The sequence below is a fragment of the Canis lupus genome, chromosome 23, assembly GCF_003254725.2.
Source record: "Canis lupus dingo isolate Sandy chromosome 23, ASM325472v2, whole genome shotgun sequence".
Lineage (NCBI taxonomy): Eukaryota > Metazoa > Chordata > Mammalia > Carnivora > Canidae > Canis > Canis lupus.
Window position 1 is genome coordinate 45,982,882 of NC_064265.1, and position 26,976 is coordinate 46,009,857.

Below are 26,976 nucleotides of genomic sequence, written 5' to 3' on the forward strand. Positions count from 1 at the left end.
TTTAGTCTAAAGGATGTTTTCATAGTATTTTTAAGATGTTCAGATGAAACAAGGCTTGTGAAAAAAAAAATCAGGACTGATTTTAACAAATTAATATGCCCTACTAAAGGAACACTAATTTAGGATCCAGAAATCATACTTTATGAAGAATTTATGTTTCCAAATTCCTAGAAGGGTGTAAATAGGGATTTGAAATGAAAAGTTCCAGCTCTTGGTCTAAATGAACTTTTCTTTCATATTCACTCACAACTGTACCTATCTGTAGAGAACTTGATGCTGAAAGTGACTAAAATCTTTAAGTGAGAAGCCTCTCAGGTTATAAAAGTACACTGTTGACCCTTGAACAACATGAGAGTTAGGGTCTATAGAAGTTGAAATTAAAAAAAAAAAAAGAAGTTGACATTTGCATGTAACTTAATTTTTTTAAGTTTTGAATTGATGTATAGTTGATATATATATAAATAAATGTATATATATATAAAAGTAACTTTTGACTTTTCTAAAAACCGAATAGCCCACTGTTGATGGAAGCCTTATTGATAAAATAGGTTGATTAACACATATTTTGTATGTTGCCTGTTTTAGATGCTGTATTACAATGAAATAAGCTAGAGAAAAAATATTACTAAGAATATCTTAAGAGAAAACACATTTGTAGTGCTGTACTGTATTTACTGATAAAATCAACATTTAAGTGGACCCACAAAATTCAAACCTGTGTTTTTCAAGGGTCAAGTATATTATTTCACAAACAGAAGATCACGTTGTGCACTTCAGTCTCATTAATAACAATAGCCCATGCAGTTTGCGATTGTATGTATTATCACTGGAAACAGGACTAATTTTGATTTGGTTAATTTCTATGATCGAGATGACTTAGGAAAATGAATTTATACCCCAGAATTTTTAAATGTAAGTAGCTTCACTGGTTTATTTATTTTGCCACATCTATTGAAGGTAATCTGCTTGTGTGAAAATATTTGCTTCCTATGGGATTACTGTGAACTCAAGAGATCCATGTCCTGAGGTGGTGGTACCCAGTGGTCCTTAGGGAACCAGGTTAGGGCCGGAGGGTGGAGATGAAATTGAGACATTTGATTAGATCGCAGGCTATTTTAGCTCTAACGTTTTATGGTTTCATTAGGTTGATCATTTTGATATTAGTGAACTATGTTGAGCACATGCATTTTAAGTCAGTTCTTACATAATCTAGTGGTTTCACCTGTTAGAGTGTAGAAATTTAGGTTACGTATTAGACTCCGCAAGTAAGGAGTCCTGGGTATGGGTTATTGAACAAAAGAGAATGCTGTGTTGATCCAATTATTTGTCATCCCTGGCTTGATTGTTTTGCTTTTGAAAGTGAAGAACTCCTACTAACAAATTAATATGCCCCTTGACATTCATTGCATTGTGCTCCTAGGATGCATTGAGCCTGTTGAATAAAGCTGTCATTTCAGCCATACTGAGGGCTAATAAGCTATTGTAGAACAAAAATTTTCTATATAAGTCTAATGAAAGGATCCTCCTACTTTCTGGATTTATTTAATTAATTCATTTTATTTTATTAGTTTTTTCTACTTTCTGGATTTAAAGGAAGTTACTCCATTTCAGGTAGAGTAATTATGAGAATGAATGAGCAGAAGCTGCTAATTTCTTGTTCATTTGACACAGCCTCCCCATGCATGTACATTCCCTTCTTACATGCCTGCCTAAGGCTTATCACTCATGGAACATTTATTTGAAGTTAAATAAGTAATTTGAAGTTACTCTGAACAGAATCAAGTGACATATTGAAAGGCTCAGCTAAAAGAAATAATTTGAAGGCTTCTTTTAGGAGATTTTTTTCATTTTAATAGATTAACTAAAATACAGTTTTTATGTAAATAACTTTTTAAAATATATTTTTTAAAAGACTCATTTATTTCAGAGAGGCGAGAGAGAGAGAGAGAGAGAGAAAAGAGAGAGAGAAGAGAGGCTTAAGCATACTGTGCACTGATTGTGGAGCCAGACTTGAGGCTCCATCACAAAACTTTAAGATCGTGAGCTGAGCCTAAAACCAGGAGTTTGATGCTTAACGGAGCCACCCAGGTGCCCCTTAAAAAGTGGTTTTTACTGCTTTTCTGGGAGATGGGGTAGGATGCTCTGTGCAGTTTACTTCTTGATGTATTCTGGGTTTGTATTTGAGTATTTAAACATATGCAATTACAGAGTGGTAGGGAAGTAGGAAATGCTATATTTTGTTATGAGGGACCATTGCATTGACTTCATCTACTTTTCATTAGTGTTTGGAAGAAAAAGAAGCAGATCTAGAGTGGGATTCGTTTATATCTCCTTTTAAAAAGAACATTAATTCATTGATTTTAAAATTCTACGATTATCGGGGCACTGTAGAAATACCAGGATATATGAATGAGATTAAAAGAATATGCGGCTCTGATCATCTCACTTCCGTTATCACATCTTGTGAACATACACCTGTTGTGGGCAACATTTCTAATCACTTCTATTTCAGTGATGACCTACAGGAGACTTCATTTCTTTCCATTAACTCTAATTCTTTCTTCTAAGCTTTTGGGCTTAAGAGGCCTATTTTAATTTCTGTAGTACTACCGGCCTTCTAGGGCCTTTTGGAGATCCTAGTTTCTTGATCACTTTATTAGTCTTTCTGAGTGTCAGATGTTATCTGGAGAAAAAGGGAAATTGATCCCAAGGATGAGATTTTTTTTTTTTTTCCAGAAATTAGTGTATAGGGGAGATCACCTGTCCAACCCAAGCATAAGAGTGGGCTAGCCTGAGAGGAGTGGCTAGGCTTCCATGGACTCTCCAGTTGATTCTCTTTTCCTGCCAACAAGTGTGTCCTTCAGGGTGTAAATCATAGAGTAATTCTTTGGTACAAATCTCTAGTCATTGACATTACGTATACCTATGCAACTTGAGGATTATTAAACAATACCTCATTGAAAGAGCATACCTTTGGAAATATGTGGCCCATTTTCTAAGGTTGACATTCTCATATATTTTCAGCAAGTACAAAAAAAATTGATATAAATGAATCTTGTAGGCTAATGAAAAAACAGTCGCTAAAAATATCTGTCTTTCCTCTTTAAAGACCAGTAAAGGGCTAGCACGATTTACCTAAAAATATTAATTATCTGACACAAATATGGTCTTTACAGGCCCCCTGTAGAGACTGATGGTGGGTTCTTTTGCAGGTAAATGCCAGTTGCTCTTGCTTTCATGCCCTCGCTCTCAACTCTTGACTTTGCTTCTGGCCCAACTCTCTGAGCAAATCAGAGCCGCCGATGAACAGAAGCTTCTCTTCAAGTTCCTTATTCATCTCTAAATTTCCCTGTAGTAGTATTTTTTTTAGCAGTTTTCTTTGTTTTCTCTGTGTTTTAGTAGAAAGTTGTCCTTGTCTTTCTTTCCAAGTTCTAAACAAGCAGCCATTATTTCTATCTCCATTATCAGTTGTCTACCCTCTGATCTGGTTTTCTTTCATAGAGACTCATTTATTTGAAACCTATCTTTGGCACCAGAGTTTGCTATTGGTTATCCTAATAACGTTTTTCCTCCCCCACCTCTCAGGTGAGTCTTCATGGCCATCTACTAGTGAACATGGGTTTACTTCCCTCACCTTTACCATTTCACCAGCTACTCTTACTACAACCCCATTTCCAGCTTTCTGCCACTACCGCTCTAGAGAAACTTCTCTTTTGAGGGTCATAAGTAATTTGTTGATTTGTCTGGTTTTTAATAAACAAGTCAGAGAGGCAACATCCATTGTGACCTCTTACTACATTTGACACTGTCAGCGGCCCCCAGTGTTAAATGTCTCTTTTCCGACTTCCATGACCTTTACTGTCTATTCATCTTATTACTTATGGAGAGGACGTGTGCATCATTTGATGGCTTATTGATCTCCTTCATATCTCCGCTCTCTTGATTCTCCCCTCCCTCTAGAGAGAACATGGGGGTTTTGTACCCCTCCCAAGGACATAGTGCTCCAGTCCCTAGCAGCATATAATAAGTGCTTAATTAGTGCCAACTAAGGAGACTGTAAGCACAAACTAACAGTGTGCTTAAGGGCACTTAAGGGCAGGACGTTAAACAAATCACTCAGAAATGAATGAATTAAAAAAAAAAAGAAAATGAGTGAATTACAGTGTGGCAGGAAGGGCAGACGTTAAACAAATCACTCAGAAATGAGTGAATTAAAACAAAAAAAAAAAAAAGAAAATGAGTGAATTACAGTGTGGCAAGTGCTTCAAAGGTTCTCTTCCCCTCCATACTCCTCCTGTGCTAAGGGCTTACACTCAACTGAGGTGACAGTGAGGGACCTGACGCCGTAATTGTGCACAGCACTTACACGCGTGAGAGGCAGGAGGTCGGAGTATTTTAGGTGGCGGGAGGAGCAGCAGCAAAGGAAGGAAGTACCCCGGTGTCTTGAGGAAATGTTGAGTAATGCAGTACAGCGTGGACCTGGGGTGCCTGCAAGTGAGAAGTGAAATTGTAGAAATCTGATGGACAGCAGTGGGTTCTCTGTCTGATAGGCCAACTGTTTTATATACTTTATCTCAGTTATTCTTAAAAAAAAATCTCGAAAGTGGTATTAGCCCATTTTTCAGGGGAAGAATCTGAGGCCCAGAAAGGCTCACTGGGACAGAAAGACTCAAAGGACCATGGAGTCAGCAAATGGCACAATCCGAATTAAGTCACAGCTCTCCCTTACCCTGAGGCTGGTTTGTTACTGATGCAGGTGCAGCCACGGTCTCTATGTGTTTGTGACAAGCTCTACAAATGCTACTTTTGGGACACTGACTATGCTCCTTGAGGACAGGGAACATTCATCCTTATATTTTCTCAAGGTCCCTTCCTCCCTTCTTGTCTTCCCATAGGAAGATACTCTAAAAGCAGTTGTTCAGTAACTCTACTACCATCTTCCCATCACTCCTCACACAGAAGTTTACATCAGAACTATTTGACAAGTACCTTCATGGAAAACACTTAGTAGAGCACATGACTGACACTGCCTAAGGTTTTTTTTTTTTTTTCCTTTTTCTTTAAAGATTTTATTCATTTGAGTGAGAGAGAGAGACAGAGCAAGCGAGCACACACAGGCAGTGGGAAGGGCAGAGGGAGAGGGAGACACAGACTCCCCGCTGAGCAGGAAGCCCAATGTGGGGCCAGATCCCAGGACCCCAGGATCATGAGCCAAAGGCAAACACTTAAACAGTTGAGCCACCCAGGTGCCCCCTGCCTGAATTTTGTACGGTTTTCTCAGTGCCCTCCTGTTTCCTTTCCAGGGCTCATCTACATCCCACTAGACAAAAAATAGATACATCAGTAATGCCCTGTAATGGCAACAAAAATTGAAGATGAATAAGGAGTGTATTAGATCATTCAGGTGTGCAACAAACTGTAGGTCACTACCTCTGTTGACTTTATCCTGTGATTAGGTCTGTCTTGAAACTTTGGAGGACATTTGGATATTCAGAATAGGAATTAACAAATTCTAGTATTGACCAACACCTGGCTCTTTTTTTTTTTTTTTTAAAGAAACATATTGGAACACGTGAAACATTGCTAATTATTCCTGGTCAGCATAGGAAGATGGATCGTCAGCGTATAAAATGCATATGTCTGTGAGGAGTATAATGAAAAAAGGAATCAGTGCAACAAGAAGTGGTGACTTGAGTGCACGTGTGTGAGAAAGATCGAATGATGGAAAGTGACAGAAGCTGAGAGAGAAAACAGGCACTTATTTCAAAAGTACAAAAGCAAAGTGCAACTTTGTGCAGAGCGTAGACTTTGTGCACTCGTTTTTTTTGTTTGTTTTTGTTTTTGTTTTTAAATAAGTTCACATAAGCATTGGTATTCTCCAAGTCAAGGCTTTTTTGCTCGTTTTTTTTGTGGCCATTATTTACACTGTGCAGTTGGTCTTCCCTGGGAGATGGAGTCTTTGCTCATGCAGGCTCCTTAGAATTAGATTCTGTTAGGAAGGCCAAGTGCCTAACATGGGCAAACATGCACAAAAAAGAAAGAAAACGGGACGTACTACGGCATAGAGCTTGGACTTTTGCTAATAAAATGTCAGAGTATAAGATGTGGTTAGCACTGGGTATGTGTTATTGGTATGGTGTCAGCAAGTAATTTCTTTTCTCTTGTGGGATATACGGTGCTTAAATTTACTGTGTCTGTGGAATGAGGGTGGGGAGACGGTCCAGTAGAGGAGGGTAGTGTAGAACCTGTTGCATTTCAACTATTTGCCTCACACCTAATGATACCTGCCCTCTTTATCGTTTTGTCATTTGGAATTAAATATACATACACATCACACAGACATGTTGGAAGCCAGTGGAACATTTTTTTTTTCTCTCAAAGCACTTGAGGATCCTAGCTAGGTCATTTAAAAAAAATATATTTTAATGATGCTTTACATAGAAAAGTTTGCTAAGAAATAACAGTTTCCTTGAGAAAGTAGGACCAGATAATATGTAATATGATGTGAAAATATTACCATGTCAAATTTTAAACAATGAAAAATTTTCAAGAGTCAAAACTTACTCCGTAGGGTACGCCCACACCAAATGCTTCTCTATTAGGACTTCAGGTCAGTTGACACTTTTTTTTTTAAATTTTTTTTTTTATTTACACTTTAGCAAGTCCCAAACTGGAAAAACAAGGGTGTTGCCAGTGGAGGTTGAGGTGAATTGAAAGGCGGGCAGGATGCCACCACCGCAAGCCAGCATGGAGATGCTGTGGTTAGTGCATTTCATGGACATGAAATGCAACCCCACCCCTGCAAACAAGGGTTTCAAAATGCATTTTCTGTTTTTCAGGATGAATCTTCAAGTCATGAATGTAACCAGCGCACAATCCTTCTTTATGGAGTGGGCAAAGAGCGTGACGAAGCGAGGCATCAGTTGAAGAAGATTACCAAAGATATTTTGAAAATCCTAAATAAGAAGAGCACCACAGAGACAGGGGGTAAAGAGCCTTAATGCCTTTGGTCCTATTGTGCTGTCTTTCGCCCTTCCTCCTAGCACGGTCTTTATCAGAGTCATACATGGCACCGTCACCAGAGTGTTTCCTCTCCTGAATGACTGTCTTACTGAAATATGAATAAGCACATTGAAATTTTAAGGCCTTGGTTCCATTTATAGCAATCCTTATATTAAAATACCATGTTCTGTAGATAACATAAGGTAATTTTAATTTTCTATTCTTTTCTTTTCCCCAAAAATTTTCTGCATAAATGAAATACTGAAGAAGGTGTTGGAAAATCCTAAGCCCGGAAAATCTCCATTTCTCCCATTCTTTACTATCCTTTACCATCCTTTTTTAAGCTTGTAGTTTGCTCTGAGTACTCATATTTGCACAATAATTGAAAATCATGACAGTGTAGTTGCTGATCTTTTCTTTATTATTCGGAAGAATAATTGCAGTACGTAGTGAGGACTGCCCATAACACCAAATGATTTCGACTAAAAAAAAAGGAAATCGGGTCTTTGCTCTATAATGCTGTCTTTACTTGGAATAGTCTTTCCCCATGCTCTTGACATATATATTTTACAGTAAAGCTATGCCTTTATATTATGTCACCACATTGCATAATTGGAATTCTGTAATTATCTATTTCACATTTGCCTAATTACTCTTTTGAAGGATTGTTTATTTTATCAGGCAGTCATAAGATATAAAATACGATATCATTATATATACTTCACTACCATTACTGGTGTTTATTTCTTTATTATGTAAATAATCAAAGGGGGAAAAAAAAGCTTGAATTTTCCCTATGCAAACAGTGTTCTTTCTACACCTGGCATAAACCACTGTAGGAGCCCTACTTTGTTGGCCAGTACAAAATACATACGTTTTCATGAATCTCTTCACAGGCCCTCCAGTCTTTAGACTTTAGCCACGTGTTTACTAGAGCTTGCCCACACTAGATCATTCCTAGAGAAAAGTAGAGCTAGAACCAATACAAATAGCTTTGTGTCTTTTCCATCAGTAGGGTTGCCCATGCAGCAGCAGGGTACAAAGGCAACACACTTCTCAGTGTGAATGTGGTGTAGCAGGTGTCTGATGTCTGAGGCGATAGTCTTTAGGACATAATGGAAGAGTTTTTTCTGGTGATTTACAACATTTCCCTGACTGCCCTCCCTACCATTGCCACTGACGGACCTTGTACCACCCTGGGTCCCATGAGGGAGCAACTGAGAATTGTGGATGGGAACTGAAACCCTGTTGTTGTTGGCCTGTCATTATTGAGCTTGGTTTAAAAACAAAACAAAACAAACACAAACCCAGAAACAAAGAACCTGCTCTAAGGAAAACTGTTGATCTTATGTTTTGCTGTTTCTCTGTGTTAGCGAAAAGATAAAATGGATTGCATGTAGAACACTGAATTTAGGAGAGATTTGAAGCTTCTTTTTGAGTACTTGGAAACCGGATGGACACTGTCTTTTTTTTAGAAGGGTCAATAATTCCTGTTTCATCAATACTAATTTTAGAGAGTCTTCCTAGATTGTTGGGAATTCGAAGGTTTGGAAGTCTGAGAGGGGTCCAAAGGGGAAGGAAACAATGTGGTGTCCTATTTTGTTGAGACTGCTTCCTTCCTTCCTTCACAATGAGTGTTTCAGGCCAGACTGCAGTCTATCCTATCTTTGTACCAGTCTTTTTAATAGGCAGTTCTTGCTTATGAACCCCAAAAGAAAAAATCATTGTTGTTCCATGCTACTTTTTTGAGATATCATCAGTAGAACCACCACTGTGGAGAGAGATTTGCAATGGAGAGATTTATCTTTCCCTCATTTCATTTAATTTTACTTTTTAAAGATTTACTTATTTTTGAGAGAGAGAGAGAGAGAGAGTATATGAATGTGTGGATAGGGAGAGGGACTGAGGCAGGGAGACTCCTGCAGATTTCACCCTGAGCTGGGATCCTACTGCAAGGCTTGATCCCTCAACCCTGAGATCATGACCTGAGCGGAAACCAAGAGTCGGATGTTAAATCGACTGAGCCACCCAGGCGCCCGTGACTTTCTCTCATTTCAGATAAAATTCCTCAACCAGAGATATGTTATTTTGTGATATAGTGAGTTATCTTTTGATAAATAGTCGAAGTTTAAGTCAGTGCTTAAAATCTAGTATGCTTGCCAGAAGCTAGCTAGCTAGCTGTACTTTTGATGAAAGGTGATTTGTCCACTGTTTCAGCAAAGAGAACTGATAAGGCCGGAAAACACAGAACTTGTGTTAGCGTGTATTTCATTTCTGGCTACCTATAAAGGTGTGGTTTTGAGGAGCTCACTAGAAGCGTTCTCACATTAGCCAAGCCTTATGTGGAAGTTTAAGTGACACTTCAAGGTAAACATGGTCAGCCTTCATTTTCCATTCACATTGGCTAGTCACCTTTGGTTGTCAATTTTTATAGGATTTTATTTATTCATTTGGGACAGAGAGCACACATGCACGAGCATGAACGGGGGTAGGGGCAGAGGAAGAAACAGACTCCCTGCTGAGCCAGGAGCCTGACCTGGGACCCCAGAATCATAACCTGAGCTGAAGGCAAGACGCCTAACCATCTGAGCCACCTAGGCCCCCCATTTTTTTTTAACAGTAATGAAGTTTACCATAACAAAAAAGGCCAAATATTTTTTAAAGGAAAACCAACATTAAGCAACAAAAAAGAGCAATAACATATATTATGATAGCAAATTAACATAAAATAGATGAGGAAAATCTGTGAATTATGACTACATTATTATTTATTAAATAATCATTGAAATAAAGTAGTCCATTGAGAACCACCACTGATTTAAGTTTTTTTGAAAGTGAATGTATTGAGGGGTGTATATGAGGTTTTCAGAATGTAGCTACATGAAGTAAAATAGAGCCTATTTAGCATAAACCAAAAAAAAAATGCATTTGTGAATTCTCATGCTGGCTGTACTTCCTCAAGTGTGTTATTTTTGTTTATGTGTGTTGGTCCCAGGAAGGACTAAGTACGTCATCTTCGCTTTTACAATATATTGTACCCAAGACCATTGATGTGAGTTTTGATTGAGCTTTGGATCAATGATATTAGTAAATGAAAAATTCAGAATTTGGATATTTTAAGCATGCTTATTACATGTGAGCAGCTATATAGAAGGCAGGGGACCACACTTAATTTGAGAATAGATATGGAAAAAAAGTAGGTTTAATGAACTTCTTAGTTCTTACTCTGTGCATTAGATTTGGTGTTAAAGTGGCACAGTCTTGTACCTTCTGTTACTCTTCACCTTTTTATTCTATTTACTCTGCTTCACCTTTTAATTCTATTTACTCTATTCTGCTTTAGGAAATCAAGCACCCTGGTGTGTGTGCAGAAAGAAAATCTCTTCTAGTATTATTTTCTAAAATCATTACATTTGCCTTCAGCAAAATCTCTTTGCCTTCAGTGAAATAGTTGTGTCTTTAATAGGGAAAACAAAATTTGTAAAGTGACCTTTGTTCTCTGAAAGTAAACTTTCCCAAATAAGAAGACATGGGTGATGAAGCTCCCAACTCAGTAGCCTTTGACTATTTAGAATCATAGTGTTAGAAATGATCTTAGATATCATAAAATCCAATCTTTCTGGTATTTTTTTTTAGGTTTGTCTTTTTAAATCCATATATTTAAGAATATTTAAGTCAGGATCTGATTCTTTTTGGATCTTAGCCTTAGAACTGTTAAGAAAAACGAGAATCCTCCTGGGGTTAGGTAGTGTTTATAATTTTTTTTTTAATTCTCTTTAAACTTCCTTATGCGAAATTGACACACGTGGCACTTTCCCATTATGCGGAGAGCTTTAATTCCTTGCTACTCCTAAAAAAAGTTTAAAATTAAATTTCCTTTTATACATATTAAACTGTTTGGGAGACATATCATGGTGAATGTCCTAACAAGATGCCAGGGAAGTTTCTGTGATCCTGGGTGATTCCCCCCCAACCCCCCACCGCCCCTTTCATCGTTAGCATCATATTTTAAGACTTAGTGAGAAATGTGTATAGAGACACTTCCCGTAAATAGTCTAAATCTGGAAACTGCTCAGAATAAATAAATACAGGGTGGTTTTTTGACACAGTAGTATATTACCCATGAATGGGAATTACTGATATTTCGAATAAGTTAAAATTGTCTCAATGATGTAGATCAAACTCAGAAGGTTATGGTTGAACGAAAGCTGCCAGACGTAAAAAGTATCTCTCATGTGGTTCCAAAGTGCGTAATACTAATAATCAAAGCCTTTAGAGGTCAGGATCTCCATCTCCTGGGGCAGAGAGGTGTTTAGGAGGATATCTAGGTAACTGGTGCGTAATCTGGTCATTCCAGTCTCATTATGTGAGTATATTTGCTTTGTAGCAATTCATAGCTTGTGTGCACTGCTCCTTATATGTTATACTTAAATAGAAAGTATCCACTGAAAAAGTCAAGAGCTTCTATTAAATGGAAAGTAATGTATCTACTGTATGTCTAGTTGGAGACGAAGGACAAAAAGCCAGGAAGAACAAACAGGAAGCATTTCCAACACTGGAGACTGTGTTCACAAAACTTCAGCTCCTTTCATATTTTGATCAGCATCAAGTGACATCTCAGGTAGCTGCTTAAAGCTGTGTGTTATGCATTTGGGATATTCATAGTTACGTAAAAATTTCTTTCATAAAGTATATGTGTTTGGCCTTATTTTGTTTTATAGAAACGGTTTTAAAACATGTTTGGAGTCCTCTCAAGCTATTGAGTTAGTTCACTTTAAGTGTCAGGTTGTCTTCTTCAGAGAAACTAATTTTACTTAAAAATATTTTTGCTCTATGATAATAGATCAATAATGTATCAAATATTCCCTAATGCAATACTTCTGTTAATACATTTTGGTCTTACATTGCTATGGATAAGGGAGAAATCTGTTGATGACTAAAATAAAATACTATCTAAGTGAGGAAAAAAAACCCCAGATCTGTGTTGTTTTACAAGTCAATTGATAATGAGATGTTATCTGAAAATTACTTAGCATTTGTAGTTCTACCTTTAGGATAGTTGGGTTAAGATCTTAATGACAACTTGGCTTATTTCTTTAAATTATAGTTGCATTAAGGAAGTTGTCGGATTTGTACCTACTTTTCGTTTGTGGAAATATGTTTTAACTTTCTTCCAAGTAGAATATGTAAATTCAAATTTCTTGCTTAAAAAAAATAAGTTTGAATATTGATCTTATAATTATGTTCACTTTTGTTTGTTTTTCGTTGCCCAGATCTCCAACAATGTGCTGGAACAAATCACGAGCTTTGCTTCAGGAACATCCTATCATCTCCCTTTGGCTCACCATATTCAGCTTATCTTTGATCTAATGGAGCCAGCGCTGAACATCAATGGACTAATTGACTTCGCAATACAGGTATCAGAGAGACCCTGTATCCTCTCATTTTTTAGAAAAGCAAACCTATTAGGCATCAGACAATTTAAAACGAGCAGCCCAGTGCATTTTTGCAAAATTGAGACATTCTGAATCAACAGTATTTGGCTAGTATTTTAATTGCAGCTGTTTTCATGATTTTCAATTAAGTAATTACAATTGGTACTAAAATATATATAACAGACATTTTAAAATGTGAGGTTTTCTTTCTTTTTTTCTTAAAAAAAAGATTGATTGATTGATTGATTGATGATAGAGAGAGAGAGAGAGAGGCAGAGACACAGGCAGAGGGAGAAGCAGGCTCCATGCCGGGAGCCTGACGTGGGACTCCATCCCAGGACTCCAGGATCGCGCCTTGGGCCAAAGGCAAGCGCTAAACCCCTGAGCCACCCAGGGATTCCCAAAATGTGAGGTTTTCATCTTTTGTTGTTTTCCTTAGGGAAAGGTGAAAGTTTATGGACGCCCAGGTGGCTCAGTGGTTGAATGCCTGCCTTTGGCTCAGATCGTGATCCTGGAGTTCTGAGATCGAATCGCATATCGGGCTCCCTGCAGGGAGCCTGTTTCTCCCTCTGCCTTTGTTTCTGACTCTCTTTCTATGTCTCTCATAAATAAATAAATAAAAGCTGTAAAAAAAAAAAAGGAAAGGTGAAAGTTTATGTACTATTTATTGTAGAGTGTATTTTAGTTTAAGAGCAAACAAAAAACCTCTATAATTTGATTTGTCCCATTAAATTGCTTGAACAAATCCTTGAGTTTATTTATTATCTTGTTTTTAGTGAATAGAAACAAAACTTGTTTTCTATTGCTTATTGGAACTGTTTTGTTAACCACAAGAAAATAATGATAAGTAACTTCTGTTTCCTTAAAAAGAAGAGAAAAGAGAAGAAAAAGTGAGAGGTGTGATGTTCTCTGAAATGATCTGGTCTAGAACTTTGAGCTGCCATCAAGTCTTAGTAGCTGTTTCAATGTTGGATACTTCCTGATTGTATGTCCACAATGTCTAGGCAGAAGAAAAACTGTAGCATTTGGTAAAAGAACAATAAGGGCAGCACAGGTGGCTCAGTGGTTTAGCGCCTGCCTTCCACCCAGGGCCTGATCCCGGAGACCCAGTATCGAGTCCCACGTCAGGCTCCTTGCATGGAATGGAGCCTGCTTCTCCCTCTGCCTGTGTCTCTGCCTCTCTCTCTCTCTCTCTATCTCTCTCATGAATAAATAAATAAAATCTTTTTTAAAAAAATGGATTAACAATAAAAGCCAGTTTGATTCTCTGGGGATTATTTTCTCACTCTGTAGTTGTGTGTGCACATGGTCCTGGGACAGGATAATAAGTGAGATAAGATGGTATTAGAATGACTCAATATGTCCATGATTTGTGAAATTAAATGTTTTTCCTATTCATTTTGGCAGCTACATTTTTATTCATTCTCTTCTCCCATTGTAGCTGCTAAACGAACTGAGTGTTGTGGAGGCCGAACTGCTCCTGAAATCCTCCAGCCTGGCGGGAAGTTACACAACGGGACTGTGTGTGTGCATCGTGGCTGTTCTCAGACGATACCACAGTTGTCTCATCCTGAATCCTGATCAGACAGCCCAGGTGTTTGAAGGGTCGGTATATAGAATATCGTTACTGTTTCTCGCATGATTGTCTTCTGTGTATAATTTGTGATCAAATATCCTAGTGGTTTTATGAGGGAAAATAGTACAGGTGTTTGTTTCAACTTAAAAGATAGAGTTAAAGACCACTTTGGTGGGATCCCTGGGTGGCTCAGTGGTTTAGGGCCGCCTTTAGCCCAGGGTGTGATCCTGGAGACCCAGGATTGAGTCCCACGTTGGGGTCCCTGCATGGAGCCTGCTTCTCCCTCTGCCTGCATCTCTGCCCTCCCCCACTCCCCGTCTCATGAATAAATAAATAAAATCTTGAAGAAAAAAAAAAAAAAAAGGACCACTTTGGTTAGAAAATGTTTATCACAGGAGTCGTAAGCATGAGAAGTATGTTCTCGTAATCGAGTATGATTCTTTCCTGCCTCCTTTTCCTGCCCCTCGTTTCCTTGAGGAGAAGCCAGTCCCTCGCAGCACTGCATCGTTTGCTTCCCCGAATGAAGCATGGCTTACTGTGAACGATGACTACGTGGCGGCTGCTCTGTTGATGTAATTTCAGTTTATTGTCAAGAGCAAATGAGCTTTGCACGCATTATTTTCTCTATTTCCTTCTTCTATTTCATTTCTTTCAGAAACTAAATACAACTTGACAAATGTTAATTCAGAACAAATGACTTTTTTTGCTTCTTAGTCTGTTTTTTTCGTTTGTTTTGAACTGTAGGGTGAAGTTTTCTTTACTGTCACATGAATTGGACCAAGCCCCCATATCATCATCATCCCCATTAGAAGCTGAGGTTACAGGGATGAGAGAAATGTAGAGACAAAACACCTGTAGGGAGCCGCCGCCTTTTTGTCTACTGCAGACTCCTTGCTCTAGGACTTCATATATATTAAAAACAACAACAACAAAACACTTTCTTTTTCTTTTTCTGCCTTTTTTCTTCCTGGACTTAAAAGAAGCATGGGGTTCTTTAGTTCCACGGTACTTTTTATTTATTTATTTATTTGGTACTCTTGCCCATGCAGTCAATTGATAATCTATCCTAGACTGCCATCCATTTAACAGAAGCCTTTTGGGGAAAAAGAAAATGCTGCAGCAGTTAATAGTACATGCTCACTATCAAATGAATTCTCAGACATCTCAGATATTTTTAAAAGTTTCAAAATAAACATTTTAGAATTATATGGCCGCCTAATAGCCCTCAGCTACCCTATAAAATTGAATGATTAGTACCATTTACAAATTGAGAAACTGAGACTCGGGCCTTTTAAAGGAAGTGTTTGGTGAAGTGATGTACTTAACATCACATGGCTGGTAAATCTCCCAGATTGCTAAAAGTCATTCTAAGTAAGAGCGCATTCATGCCCCTTGATTTATAGTATGCTTTTAAAACTAAAACTATAAACTAATGGAAACCCATTAGTTAGTCACGAAATGAATATTATTACAGGTTTTGGCAAATTTTATTTTTGTTACTTTGAAATTTACTTGGACATTTTCAATGTCACGTTATCTATTCAATGTTCATGAAATCATATTTGATAATATATTTTTGTTTTATTATTCATACTAAGGATAAATGTTTTCCCTAAAGCTCTTTCCTGATATGCATATACTGGATCTCAATGTTTTTCTTATTGCTAACAAGTGAAGAAAATCAAGGAAACACTGACTACTATACTATGGATGCCTTCCAGACTCTCATTAAATGTTTGTTTACTTTTATCACAGTCAAATTTCTTGCTTTTTGGAAGATGTCTGGATTTTTTGTTAGTATAGTTAACAGATCGAATCCTCTCCTTAATTACAAGAGACTTTAGTTGTAACTGACAGCTGTTATCAGTTGTCTGGTGGCTCTGTCTGCCGTTACCGGTTCACAGGGTTTGGGATGTGACATTGTCATTTCTTTCCAGTTTCCTGGGTTCCACCTCTGTCTGGCATTTGTGATTGTTGTCAAGGCCTTCCGGGCCTTGACAGCCTAGGGCTCTCTCTGGCTTCTGCATCCACTGAATAGTCCAGAGAGCTGTGGGTTGGAAGTCTGGAGACCTCAGCTCTCCTCTTGGATGTGCTATGAACTTGCTTTTTGCCTTTGGGCAAGTTACTTCGCCTGTCTGAGCCTCAGCGCCTTCTTTATTAAACAAGGAAGGTGAATCAGATGATTTCAAAAGCCCTAAACGCTTTAATAATCTGAGTCATCGATTACTCTGGTGGTATTACTGAGCCCTATAACAGAATACAAGATAGTAATAGTGGAGTCAGGCTTACAAATACGCGGATGGGCCACTAGTGTTTCCTGGTGTGTTATATGAAGTTTTGTGTGGAAAAATTAAAACCCTTTCCTTTAGTGACATTCTCTAAAAGGCTTTCAACAAATAAATGCCATTACTATTCCATCTCTGTACCCTTTTCCCCATGCCAGAAGGATGGTCCCTTTGGGCATAGTAATGGTACTAATTTGTTGAAAGCCTTCTAGAGAATGTCACTAAAAGGAAAGGGTTTTAATTTTTTCCATAAGGTGAGGTAAAATTTGTTTCTAGTTTGGATAAACCAGGAGAATGTAACCTCAAGTCACGAGTTCCTCGAGTTTTTGTCAGAACCAGCTCACGGTCCTGAAAATGAATTTCGCAGATTTACTGATTTAGAGACTTTTTCTTTCTCAAAGGAGTGGACTTAAGAATCTTTGCAAAGAGCCTGAATTTATGAATGTTTACTGAAGAGAGATTCTCTGCTATAACTTTTTTCTTGTGTTCTAGTCACAGCAACTTAACTGATGGATTCTTCCATACATACCTTCTCCCTGGAGAAATTTCTTTCATTTCTTATTGTTAGTGGTATTTCCGAAATCTTTTTTAAAATCTATTATTTCAGAATCCTAGCAGAAAAACGATATTTTGTGCAATCATTTATTGCTATAATCATCATTATCAAAAACCTGATACCTTTTTTCTTACCCAAGTAACAAACACATGGACGTATTCTCACTCTGAAAGAGTCAAACAGTAACATTTGTATTAGCAAAATATGTATGTGTCTGATTTCTTCATTTATTTTTCTCCTCAGGTTGTGTGGTGTGGTAAAGCATGTTGTGAACCCCTCAGAATGTTCCTCTCCCGAGAGATGCATCTTAGCCTACCTCTATGATCTCTATGTGTCATGTAGCCACCTCAGAAGTAAATTTGGAGACCTCTTCAGGTGGGTAGAAGAAAATCAACAGGAATAGGATCATGCCTGTATTTGGTAGTAACCCACCCAACATTGTCATCCTTTTTAATAATGAAAATTAATCATGATCACATCTGCCAGAGTTCATACTGAATTATCTTTCATTGTTCCTTTAATCTCCTATTACTAAATATTTATGCACATTTAGCTATGATTGCAATTCTGAGATACACTTGAGGAACTTTCTGCCTTTTGCACTTGGGTAGTACCTCACTTGGAATGTGGTTTCCCTGCTGTTTGCATCCTTACTTTCTCACCACCTTTGCTTCTCTGCTTCCTTGACCATCCTATTTCAGAGGGTGTCCCTGAGTGGGTGTCGTTCTCTGCATGTTAGCGCTTGCTCTACCCCCACAAGTAGTCAGGAGCTGGAAAGCGCATATTTATTGAATGTTATTTTGAGGAAATTTTGATTATTAATTGTAGGCGGTGGTAGGAAGGGGTACGCTAATAGCTGCAAAGTACATTTGTCATCTAGAAAGAAGTAAGGAAAGAACTATCAGTTACGGGTATTTGTAAATTCTATGAGCTTTGTCTTCTATGAGGTTTGTGTCGCGTGTGACTGCTAGTCCTTGCTTTGTTACCACCACCGTCCCTCCATCCCTTGGTTGGACTATTGCAGAGTCCTACCTGGTTTCTCTGCTTGTAGCCTGACTTCCGTAGCATATTGTCGGCATATCTACTCAAGTCATCGTTTTAAAACAAGAATACCTTGACGTTTTCTAGTGGCTTCTTCTCTACACAGAATAAAATTCAGAGTCCTAACCTAGCCTTCAGGATCCACTGAATCCAGTCTCCACTTCTCTCTCTTCCCCTTTGTTTACTCCACTCTGACCACATCTACCTCCTTCCTGGTCTTCACATGCTGTAAGCACACTCCCATCTTGGGGCTTTTGTACTGGCTGCTACCCCGCTGGTGATCTTTGCCCTCTCTCACTTACATGTCCATGCACACAGTGCATTCACGGGCATGTACCTCTACCTCCCTGCCCACCTGTTTTAAATAGCATCCTCTTCCCCCTACTCTCTGTCATTCCCTGAACCTTAATACTTACTACCCCTGGGTGAATTACATGTGGATTTATGGTCTAGCTTCCTCCTAGAATGTAAACTTTGGAAAGGAGGAACTTTGCTTTGCTTTACTTTACTGCCATATCCTGTACCTTGAAGAGCATTTGGCTTCTAGCAAAAACCTGCTAAATGAAAGATAAATCCAAAAGAAAAAGCCAGGATATCTTTAATGGTATCGAAAGGGGAAAAAAATGGGAGGGTAGGTCATCATGAAATGCCTAGATTTCCAAATAATCTTCTGTAAAACATTTGAGTGGGTCTTAGGAAACCTCTTTTTGCAAAATGATGCAATAAGCATAGTACCCTACATCCTTACTTTACAAACAGCTTCATTTTCAGTTTATGGTTTTCACAGCGCTTTCTCATACATGATTTGGTTCTTGCAATACCCGAAGAGTGAACTTCCCAAGAAAGTCCCGGTAGCCTGTTTGACCCCTAGTGCTCCCGTAGGGTAGTGCAAATTGTAACCTAAGTGAATGTGAGTAAGGTACCCTGGGTGTATGGGGGTTTAGGAGACCAACAGGGAGCTGAGGGTCAGCACAGTGTCGCATCACAGGGAGTGGCTCTGACTTAACGTTTCCTCAGTTAAAGATCCAGTAAACCAGTGTGGCTCTCAGGAAGCCCTGAGGTCAGGCATTATTTGTGGATTGGGACTAAGAAGAATGGCCAAATAAAAGCTAGCTGCTCAGGAGAATCCTATCAGTGTGCTAATTAAACAGTTTGAATAATTAGATCTCAAGGAGCATCTGTAACGTTGTGCAAGAGGATTACGTGGGGAAATAGAGCAGGGGTCACATCTTGCACTGTGTACCCAGGGCTGCACACAGTTCTTTCCATCAAGATCTTTTTTAAGCCTCCCCTGCAGTCGCAGGAAGTAGAAATGACTGTTCCCATCAACAAGTGACTATTTCTCATCGTAAGAATGATGATTAATGAATAATGGAGCTTAGATTCATATATAAGTCCTCCTGGCCTCAAAGTGTGTGTTGCTTTTATTACTCTGCCAGGTTTTTCAGGTACAGGCAATCTCAGAAGGAAAATGTCTGAGTTGTTGCCTTTGTTTCATATATGTCTGCAACAGAGAGGGGTAAGAATTTGAGAGTGACCTAGAAAGCAGCTAATGTTTTAATAAAGCTCAGAAGCGCATCTGGAAAGAGTGTAATAAATGGAACAGGAAGCCTAGAAATGAAGCGTAAGGAGACTTCACCATAAGCCACAGAATTCAGAAAAATTATGCATCGTAGGCTGGAGGTGTCAGAGTCAACTGGAGAGAAGTCTCCAGACTGAAAGAAAAGTGAGGGCACTTTTGTGAATCTTGTAACAATTGGGAAAGTCAAGTAGACTTCTGGTTTCTGAGAGACATAGATTGGTAGAAATAGGGAGGAAAACCGACAGTGCTTTACTATTTGCTGAAGTCTGATTCATTAAAATGACACTCAGGGTGTGGGGAGGTGGAGAGAACCAGCAAAGAGCAAAGTTTGTTTTTGTTTCATTTTTAATGAGAAAGTGAAATGAATTAAGAACTATTGCTGAAGGAGAATGAGTGAAAAGTCAAGTAGAAAATGGGGCAAGAGTTAGGGCAGAAAAAAGGGGGAGATGTTTAAAAGCCCTGGGGACTGACACGCTCATCATTTTGAATGAGTCATACTGCAGATTGCGAGCTGGCCTCCTTCGGGGACCGTCGACACCGTTTCATAGAAGTGTCTGCTGAGAAAGAGAGCAGAGAGGGCCAGAACTGCTGTGGGGTGGTGGGTGGCTTTGGTCCTGTCTGCCAGACCTGAATTGCCCCGAACATTAAGTTGGCCTGAAAACCTCCTAAGGGGAGGGGGGGGGGACTCTTCTCTCGGGATGCATTACAGTTGCTGCCATTGAGTCTGCCCTTAAATGAAATTGCTTTCCAAGTTATTCTAGTTTTGTTTTGTTTTAACTCTTCTCCTTGTAACCTCAGTAGTGCCTGTTCAAAAGTTAAGCAAACCATATATAATAATGTGATGCCTGCAAATTCTAACTTGAGATGGGATCCGGACTTCATGATGGATTTCATTGAGAATCCTTCAGCTCGTAGCATCAATTACTCAATGCTGGGCAAGATCCTCAGTGACAACGCGGCCAATCGCTACAGCTTCGTCTGTAACACGCTCATGAATGTATGTATGGGCCACCAGGATGCGGGAAGGTGAGCCGGCTTACCTGGAATTCACATCGAACAACCCACTCCCACTCGTTGCCTTGTCGTTGGCGATTGCCTGGGCTGACGTTTGGATGTTGTCTGCTTTTTGTCCTCCCCCCGCTCCCCAATTTATTCCAGAATTTCTTTCTGCTCTATATTGTGACTTCCTTTGCCTGACAGGCCATCCTGGCTGGATTGCTCTGGCATGAGATGCTTTTGTGCTTTTGATGTAAACTCTAGGTTACTGATCTATTCCTAAAAACGTATATAATACGTAATGTTTTTATTCAAGCACAAATAAAAAAGACTTAGATTGGGGGCATCTGGGTGGCTCAGTTGATTTGGCCTCTGACTTGATTTTGGCTCAGGTCATGGTTTCAGGTGCTGAGATCGAGCCCTGTGTTGGGTCGGGGCTCAGCATGGATCCTGCTTCTCTCCCTCCCTCTCTGCCTGCCCCTCCCCCTGCTCATGTTCAATCAATCAATAAAATTAAAAATGGAGGGTTTTGTTTTCTTTCTTTTTTTTTTTTTTTTTTTTTAAGAACACTCTCTTTTGGCCTACCTAAATTACATTGTGTCTGTAATTTTTTTTTTTGATGCCTCTAAAAATGTAAATTTGTAAGTCAGGTTTGTTCTCAGAACAAAAATATGGTAATTGGCATCTGTACTGATTTTGCTCAACAAACTAAATATTAGAAAACCTTTGAAGCCAGTTACTTTTATCTTTGGTTCCAGGTTTCTACTTGGTATTTAACAAGTGGGTATTTATTAAATCTTTGAATCTTAGAAATGAATGGCTTGTTTGATGGTAGTAAGGTATGTGTTCATTAAGTTCTATTTCTCTCTTGTTACTTTTTACTATTTTCTTTTTCTTCTTCCTAGGATCAACGACATTGCCAATTTCTCCTCAGAGCTGACAGCTTGCTGCACTGTTCTTAGTTCGGAATGGCTGGGAGTTCTGAAGGCTCTTTGTTGTTCTTCAAATCATGTGTGGGGGTTTAATGATGTGCTTTGCACTGTGGATGTAAGTTTTCTTTTTCATGTAAAAACTCATCTGTGCAATTAAATAGTTAGTAATTCTTTTTAATTGACTTAACCCTTACCTGAGATAGAAGATATTTTTCTTTTTCTGCCCAAAAGCAATAAACGAGATTGCAGTTGCCAAGGATTAAATAAAAGAAAAAAAAATTGAAATATATACAATAGCTTAATCTACAGCAGAGATGCCAAGCGTTTCCCTGTTTCTTAGCTGAGATTTCTTACATACAGTCTCTTCAGGGTTGTCCTTTCACACTGTTTACCAAGCGCCTCGGGCTCCTCATGGTAAAAGACATAATTTGCCTAAGGCAGTCTACGTTTTGCAGAGAACCAGTTTGGTTTTTAAAGATCAAGGTGCATTCTATGAATACAGGTTTTACTGTGTTGCCTCAGAATGTCCTGGCCCACATTCATTGGCATGTTCAGTCTTTTTAGTGATCGTGTCTGGAACTTGATAAAGAGATACCCAGGATACATCACTGATTTTCCTTTACGTATATCCATGATGTGTCTATTTCTTAAAACTCTGTCACGATTGTCTGTTTTTTCCTATCGCTTCTTGGGGTGATTGTGTTTTGTGTTAATGTGTCTTCTGTGTAGAAGATGTTTATGCATTTTAAAAACCACCTTCCAGTTAGAGGTTTACTTTCTAGTTCTGGTATCTCAGGATAGAGAATTCTACTGCATTCTCTTAGGTACCCAAAGTTTTATATATATATAAAAACTGATACCAGTGACCTGGTTTCCCAGTCAGGTGAGATCCCAGTTTTTATCTTTAACATCATTCCTTAATGTCTCGGTTGTTTTCTGTTCTACTTTCCCTTTGCTTCGCTCCTTCATCTGCAAAATCGGGATTCATAGTAGTGTGAGCCTCATGGTGGCGTGCTGTTAAATGAGGTGGTTTTTGTAAATCACTAACCACAGTTATTGGCATATAGTACAACTTAATATGTAGGCTGCTGTTATGAGTATTTTTTTTATTACTGTTCTCTTCCAGAGTCTTGTGAGGTCTGTATTGGTAGAGTTTTCGTTGGGAATGAATTAATTTTCCTTCTCTTCTTTTTTTCACATTTTTTCCCTTTCTCTTTCTCTCAAGGTTAGAGGTCAGTTGGAAATTTTTCGAGTTGTTAAAACTAATTCAATTACGCTATAGAATCATTAATAATTATCCTTGAAAAGAACTCTAAAACCTTAATGAGGCTTATTATTTATTTAGAGGAGCTACCATGTTTTTCCTTTGCTCCCTAATGATCTTACCCTTCAATGACAAATGATGCCATATTCTGCTAAGAAGTTTTATTTGCACTACGTCTTTTAGGAATTTCTTGATTTTTGTTTTTGTTTTGTTCGATTATACATACTCTAGAGAAAACTCAGTATCTCCTGTTAGGTTAGGAATTAGGTAATCCTCATTCTTTGTCTTACAAAGTAGAAATAGTCCTTACAGGATCATGAACCTGATGTATTCTCATTTCACTCTATTGGTTCATTTTGGGATTTTAGATCTTACTGGTATTGCCTACATTCACTTAGATATTAATCTTGGATGTTACTTGAAAGGGTGTTAGGTATTAAAACGTGTCAATGTTTTTCTTGAAGGTGAGTGACCTTTCATTCCATGATTCATTAGCTACTTTCATTGCTATTCTGATAGCACGACAGTGTTTCTCCCTGGAGGACGTCGTGCAGCACGTCGCGCTTCCTTCTCTCCTAGCAGCAGGTACGGCACATCCAGAATGGCCCTTGTGATTTGATGGTTGTCTGGGGGTGGTTTCTAGCTAGTACAACAATAAACATACTGTTTCAGGGTCCATGCATCAGCCAGTGGTGTGACGTTGAGGTAAAGGTCTGAGAATGGTCAGTGTAGTTCTATACAAAGTCAAATGGATCCCTATGGAAAAGGTGGTTTTTACGGAAGCACTCTGGTTTCTCGAAAAAGCAGAAAAAGCATAGTGTAGTTCCTTAACTTCTTAAAGTAAGGAGCATTTACATTTAAATTAGTCCAGATAAGTTAGCTTAATGGGAAACCTGAAGACCTATCCTTGAATAAATTAGAAGACTTGCTCTTAAAATCTTTCCTAGCTTGTGGAGATGCAGATGCTGAGCCTGGGGCGAGAATGACATGCCGACTCCTGCTTCATCTCTTCCGAGCTCCCCAGGCCTGCTTATTACCTCAAGCAACCGGTGAGCTGACAGCTGAAAAACCTCTGATTACGTTTTCATTTGGAGGTAGAGATTCTAAAATGACCAAGTAGGCTGTCCATTTTGTCATTTCCTTCCTGATTTGGGTTGAGCTTGCTTTTGCAGGTGAGGAAGGAATGCAGTAATGCCCCTGAGAGGGCCGTCAGCACCTTTGATTTATGCAATATCAGGATGTATTGAGAAACTCAAATCAGGAGTTAATAAACAATAAAAATACTTTTGCTCTTAGGCCGAGCCATGCTGGTGGGCAGCTTGATCCTCTCATCTACTATGTATGTTGGTTATGAACCACATCATAGCAGCTTAGGGCAGGGATGATTCATTTATTCTTTTACTAAGGTAAAAGGAAGACGGTAAGAGGTCTAGGAGTGTTAGTGGAGTGTGTTTCCAAAGGTCATTTCCATACAGGGGTATGTGTGTGTGTGTGTGTGTGTGTGTGTGAGAACCAACGTACGTAGATGAAAGTCCTTATTGTTTTGATCCGTCTCTCTAGGGAGCAAAGACATTGTTTTAATAATTAAAAAAGAGAATTTTAAGAAAGGAATACTGACAGCGTTTCTTAGTGAATCCTTGAAGCATCGATTAAAGCTAGCTGATGGCAGTTAAGGACACACAGTCTAAGAGTGAAAGACTCTGCTGATTGTAAATGGTTAGGAAAGATTGTTAGGGACGGTCATGAGACCATTCAAAGTTTGCTGTTGTTCTCCTCCTAGGCAAACCTTTCCCTGGAATAAGATCATCTTGTGATAGACACCTCTTAGCCGCTGCTCACAACAGCATTGAAGTGGGAGCCGTGTTTGCTGTTTTAAAAGCGATTATGATGCTTGGTAAGACTATCCTGGCACTAAACGTGGTTAATCACCAGAAACAGAGGAAAAATAATTTATATTCAGGATCAACTCTAATTCATATTATTAGCAACATGGTTTGGTTTGATTTGGTTTGGTTCTCCTGGCAAAATTAGTTGGCTTTCTCCAAGTACAAGATCAGCTGGACTTGAATTGTCTGCTCCTTACCTACAGTTCTCAGGGAATTTAAATATAATAGTTTTTATTTTTGGATGACATTTTAACTACAGGATATTTTGTTTGATATAATAGAGATCTCAGACCCACAGGTTGGTTTTATCTTTATTTGTTGGCATAAGTCACATTTTATGAAGGACACAAATGCCACGGTGATCTAACCAAAGGTTGAACTGTTTTATTATATATCAGGAGTAGAACACCAGAAAACCTGGATTTTAATCTTAATGTCTCTGCTCCTATTGTGACCCTGAACAACTATATAAACTTCTACTTTAGCTTTTTCATAAATCAGGTAATAATTGCAATAATGTCAGTATTATTGGCAAATCAACGTTAGATGTCAGGATTTTAAAAAGTTTAATCCATAATTTCCGAGATGTCCATCATACTCTTGATGGCATATCCGTTCCTGGGGTAGCAGTACTGCATTTTCTGTTCATTTATAGTATAATACTTTAAGACATTTTTATTCTATAAATTGTTCAGGATTTGAATGAGTAGTAAGTCTTAAGTCCACACTGCCTAATTCCAACTGTGGCAACCCTCTTTTGGCCTTGACTTAACAAAAGTCTTATGTTCTGAAGGAGCTCTCTTTGATTAGAACAGAAAGTAGATAGGCATCATTTTAGAGGAGTCCTAAAGAGCATTATAATTTGTACTCCTGTTTGAATGTTATTTGGTGATGATGAAGCATAACAGGATTTCCATTTAAAAATTATTTTTAAAAGTTCACGTTAAAAAGAAAAGTTCACCTTAAGAGAATATATATATATATACATATACATATTTACGTATGGTTTGTAATTTTTTCAGTAGTTTAAAGGTTGGAGAAAACATAATTATATATGCATTATATATATCTCAGACGCCCTTGGAAATGCCTAAAATATTCTTGCAGTAATAGAGAAAGGGCCACGTGGAGGGCCGTGCCTCATTTCTGAGTTTAGGAGCTTATAGTATTAAACAAACAACATTAAATGCTCTTTTCAGTAAGTAAAATTTCTCTCCTCTGATCATGTTTGAAAAGAAAATGGCTGGTCAGTCTACTTAAATAAATGTAGGGACCATGAAGTTAGGGACTTGCTTTTTATTTATTTTTTTTTTTTCAAACTGTGGTATCTCTAATGCCCATCAGAGAAACTAGACAGGTTTTGAAATAGTAGCTTTTCAACAAGCTAATGTTTGGAGTGCGACTGCAGAGGGGATAGACACTGAATGGCAGAAAGCACGATGAGGGCCGTCGAGGCCCTTGCCCCTTCATTTGGAGGACTGGTCCAGTTTTAACTAAAATTTGCCAACCTCTTTAAGGAGTCACAGAATTGTATTTTAATATCCATGTGTAATAACCTTTCATCTTTGATTGGCTTTCCTTGACTTTTTTTTTTTTTTTTTTTTTTTAATTCATCTCAGTTCTTGTTAGATTGAGAATGTTAGGTCTGAGAAGTCACGATCAGGTCATTGGATGTCAGTAGAGCCTTGGACTAGGTAGTCACAGAACACTTCTCTATTCTGTTACTTGCACAGTTATAGAAGTTTCTGGCACAGTCTCCTATACCTTCTCTGTCATCCTAACATCTATACTAAATGAGAATCTGAATGAGGATTTCCTAGGCAGAGGGGTTTGTTTCTCTGATTTTGTTTTTACAGAAGTTTTAATTTCTCTACTTCACCCTGTCCTTACCAGTGTTCTCTCAACTCATGTCCACCAGGATCTATTTTGAATTTGGGAGATAAAACTGTTATATAGGAGTCGGTTTTTAATTTATGCAGTAGTTTAACATAAGGTGTAGATATAGTTGAATGAGTAGTACTATGTATCCCCAAAATTGGGGAAAGCGTGCTAAATTTTGGGACGTATCTTTCAGCTCCCAGCGAGCTCTGTTGAATTAAATAAACTCGTGGGTGAAAAATTGGTACTTTTTCTATTGTGCATTTTAATGAGGAACGTTTGATAATATATAATAAGATATTGATACTTGAAAAGTATTTTCCCCCCCTCCTCTTACGATTTTATAAATAAGTATTCACTAAGCCATTATGATTTTTTAAATTTTTCAGCAGAGTCAAAACTTTTTCTTGGTTGACCTGTGGGTTTTATAAGGCTTTTTGCACTGAGCTGGGCTTGATTTTACTCCTAGTGGGCAGTGAGTGGGCCTTATCTAAAGTCATTTGTTGGTTCCGGGAAATTTTCTCGTTCAAGATTTACAATCCT

The 26,976-nt window shown here is 38.4% G+C and overlaps 2 protein-coding genes across 9 annotated transcripts in view; one reads left to right on the forward strand and one right to left on the reverse strand.

Moving 5' to 3' along the window:
* Positions 1-26,976, forward strand: part of MED12L (mediator complex subunit 12L) — a 323,628-nt gene that overhangs the window by 235,509 nt on the left and 61,143 nt on the right. For 6 of the 7 annotated variants that reach the window (XR_004808722.2, XM_025436195.3, XM_035705231.2 and 3 more), the window contains 10 exons: positions 6,840-6,987; positions 11,505-11,623; positions 12,276-12,419; positions 13,879-14,042; positions 17,098-17,229; positions 20,276-20,503; positions 21,379-21,520; positions 23,134-23,254; positions 23,617-23,718; positions 24,450-24,563. Coding sequence is in view for 6 of the 7 variants with exons in the window: in XM_025436195.3 (XP_025291980.1) it covers positions 6,840-6,987; positions 11,505-11,623; positions 12,276-12,419; positions 13,879-14,042; positions 17,098-17,229; positions 20,276-20,503; positions 21,379-21,520; positions 23,134-23,254; positions 23,617-23,718; positions 24,450-24,563 (1,414 nt within the window). In the remaining variant the exon portion in view is untranslated. The remainder of the gene's footprint in view (positions 1-6,839; positions 6,988-11,504; positions 11,624-12,275; positions 12,420-13,878; positions 14,043-17,097; positions 17,230-20,275; positions 20,504-21,378; positions 21,521-23,133; positions 23,255-23,616; positions 23,719-24,449; positions 24,564-26,976) is intronic. The other variant, XM_025436196.3, reaches the window with a different exon arrangement.
* P2RY12 (purinergic receptor P2Y12) overlaps positions 1-26,976 on the reverse strand; it is a 46,034-nt gene that overhangs the window by 5,800 nt on the left and 13,258 nt on the right. The window contains exon 2 of one of the 2 annotated variants that reach the window (XM_025436203.3): positions 4,367-4,488. The exons of the other annotated variant lie outside the window; for it this stretch is intronic. The gene's annotated coding sequence lies outside the window, so the exon portion shown is untranslated. The remainder of the gene's footprint in view (positions 1-4,366; positions 4,489-26,976) is intronic. 2 annotated transcript variants of the gene reach the window in all.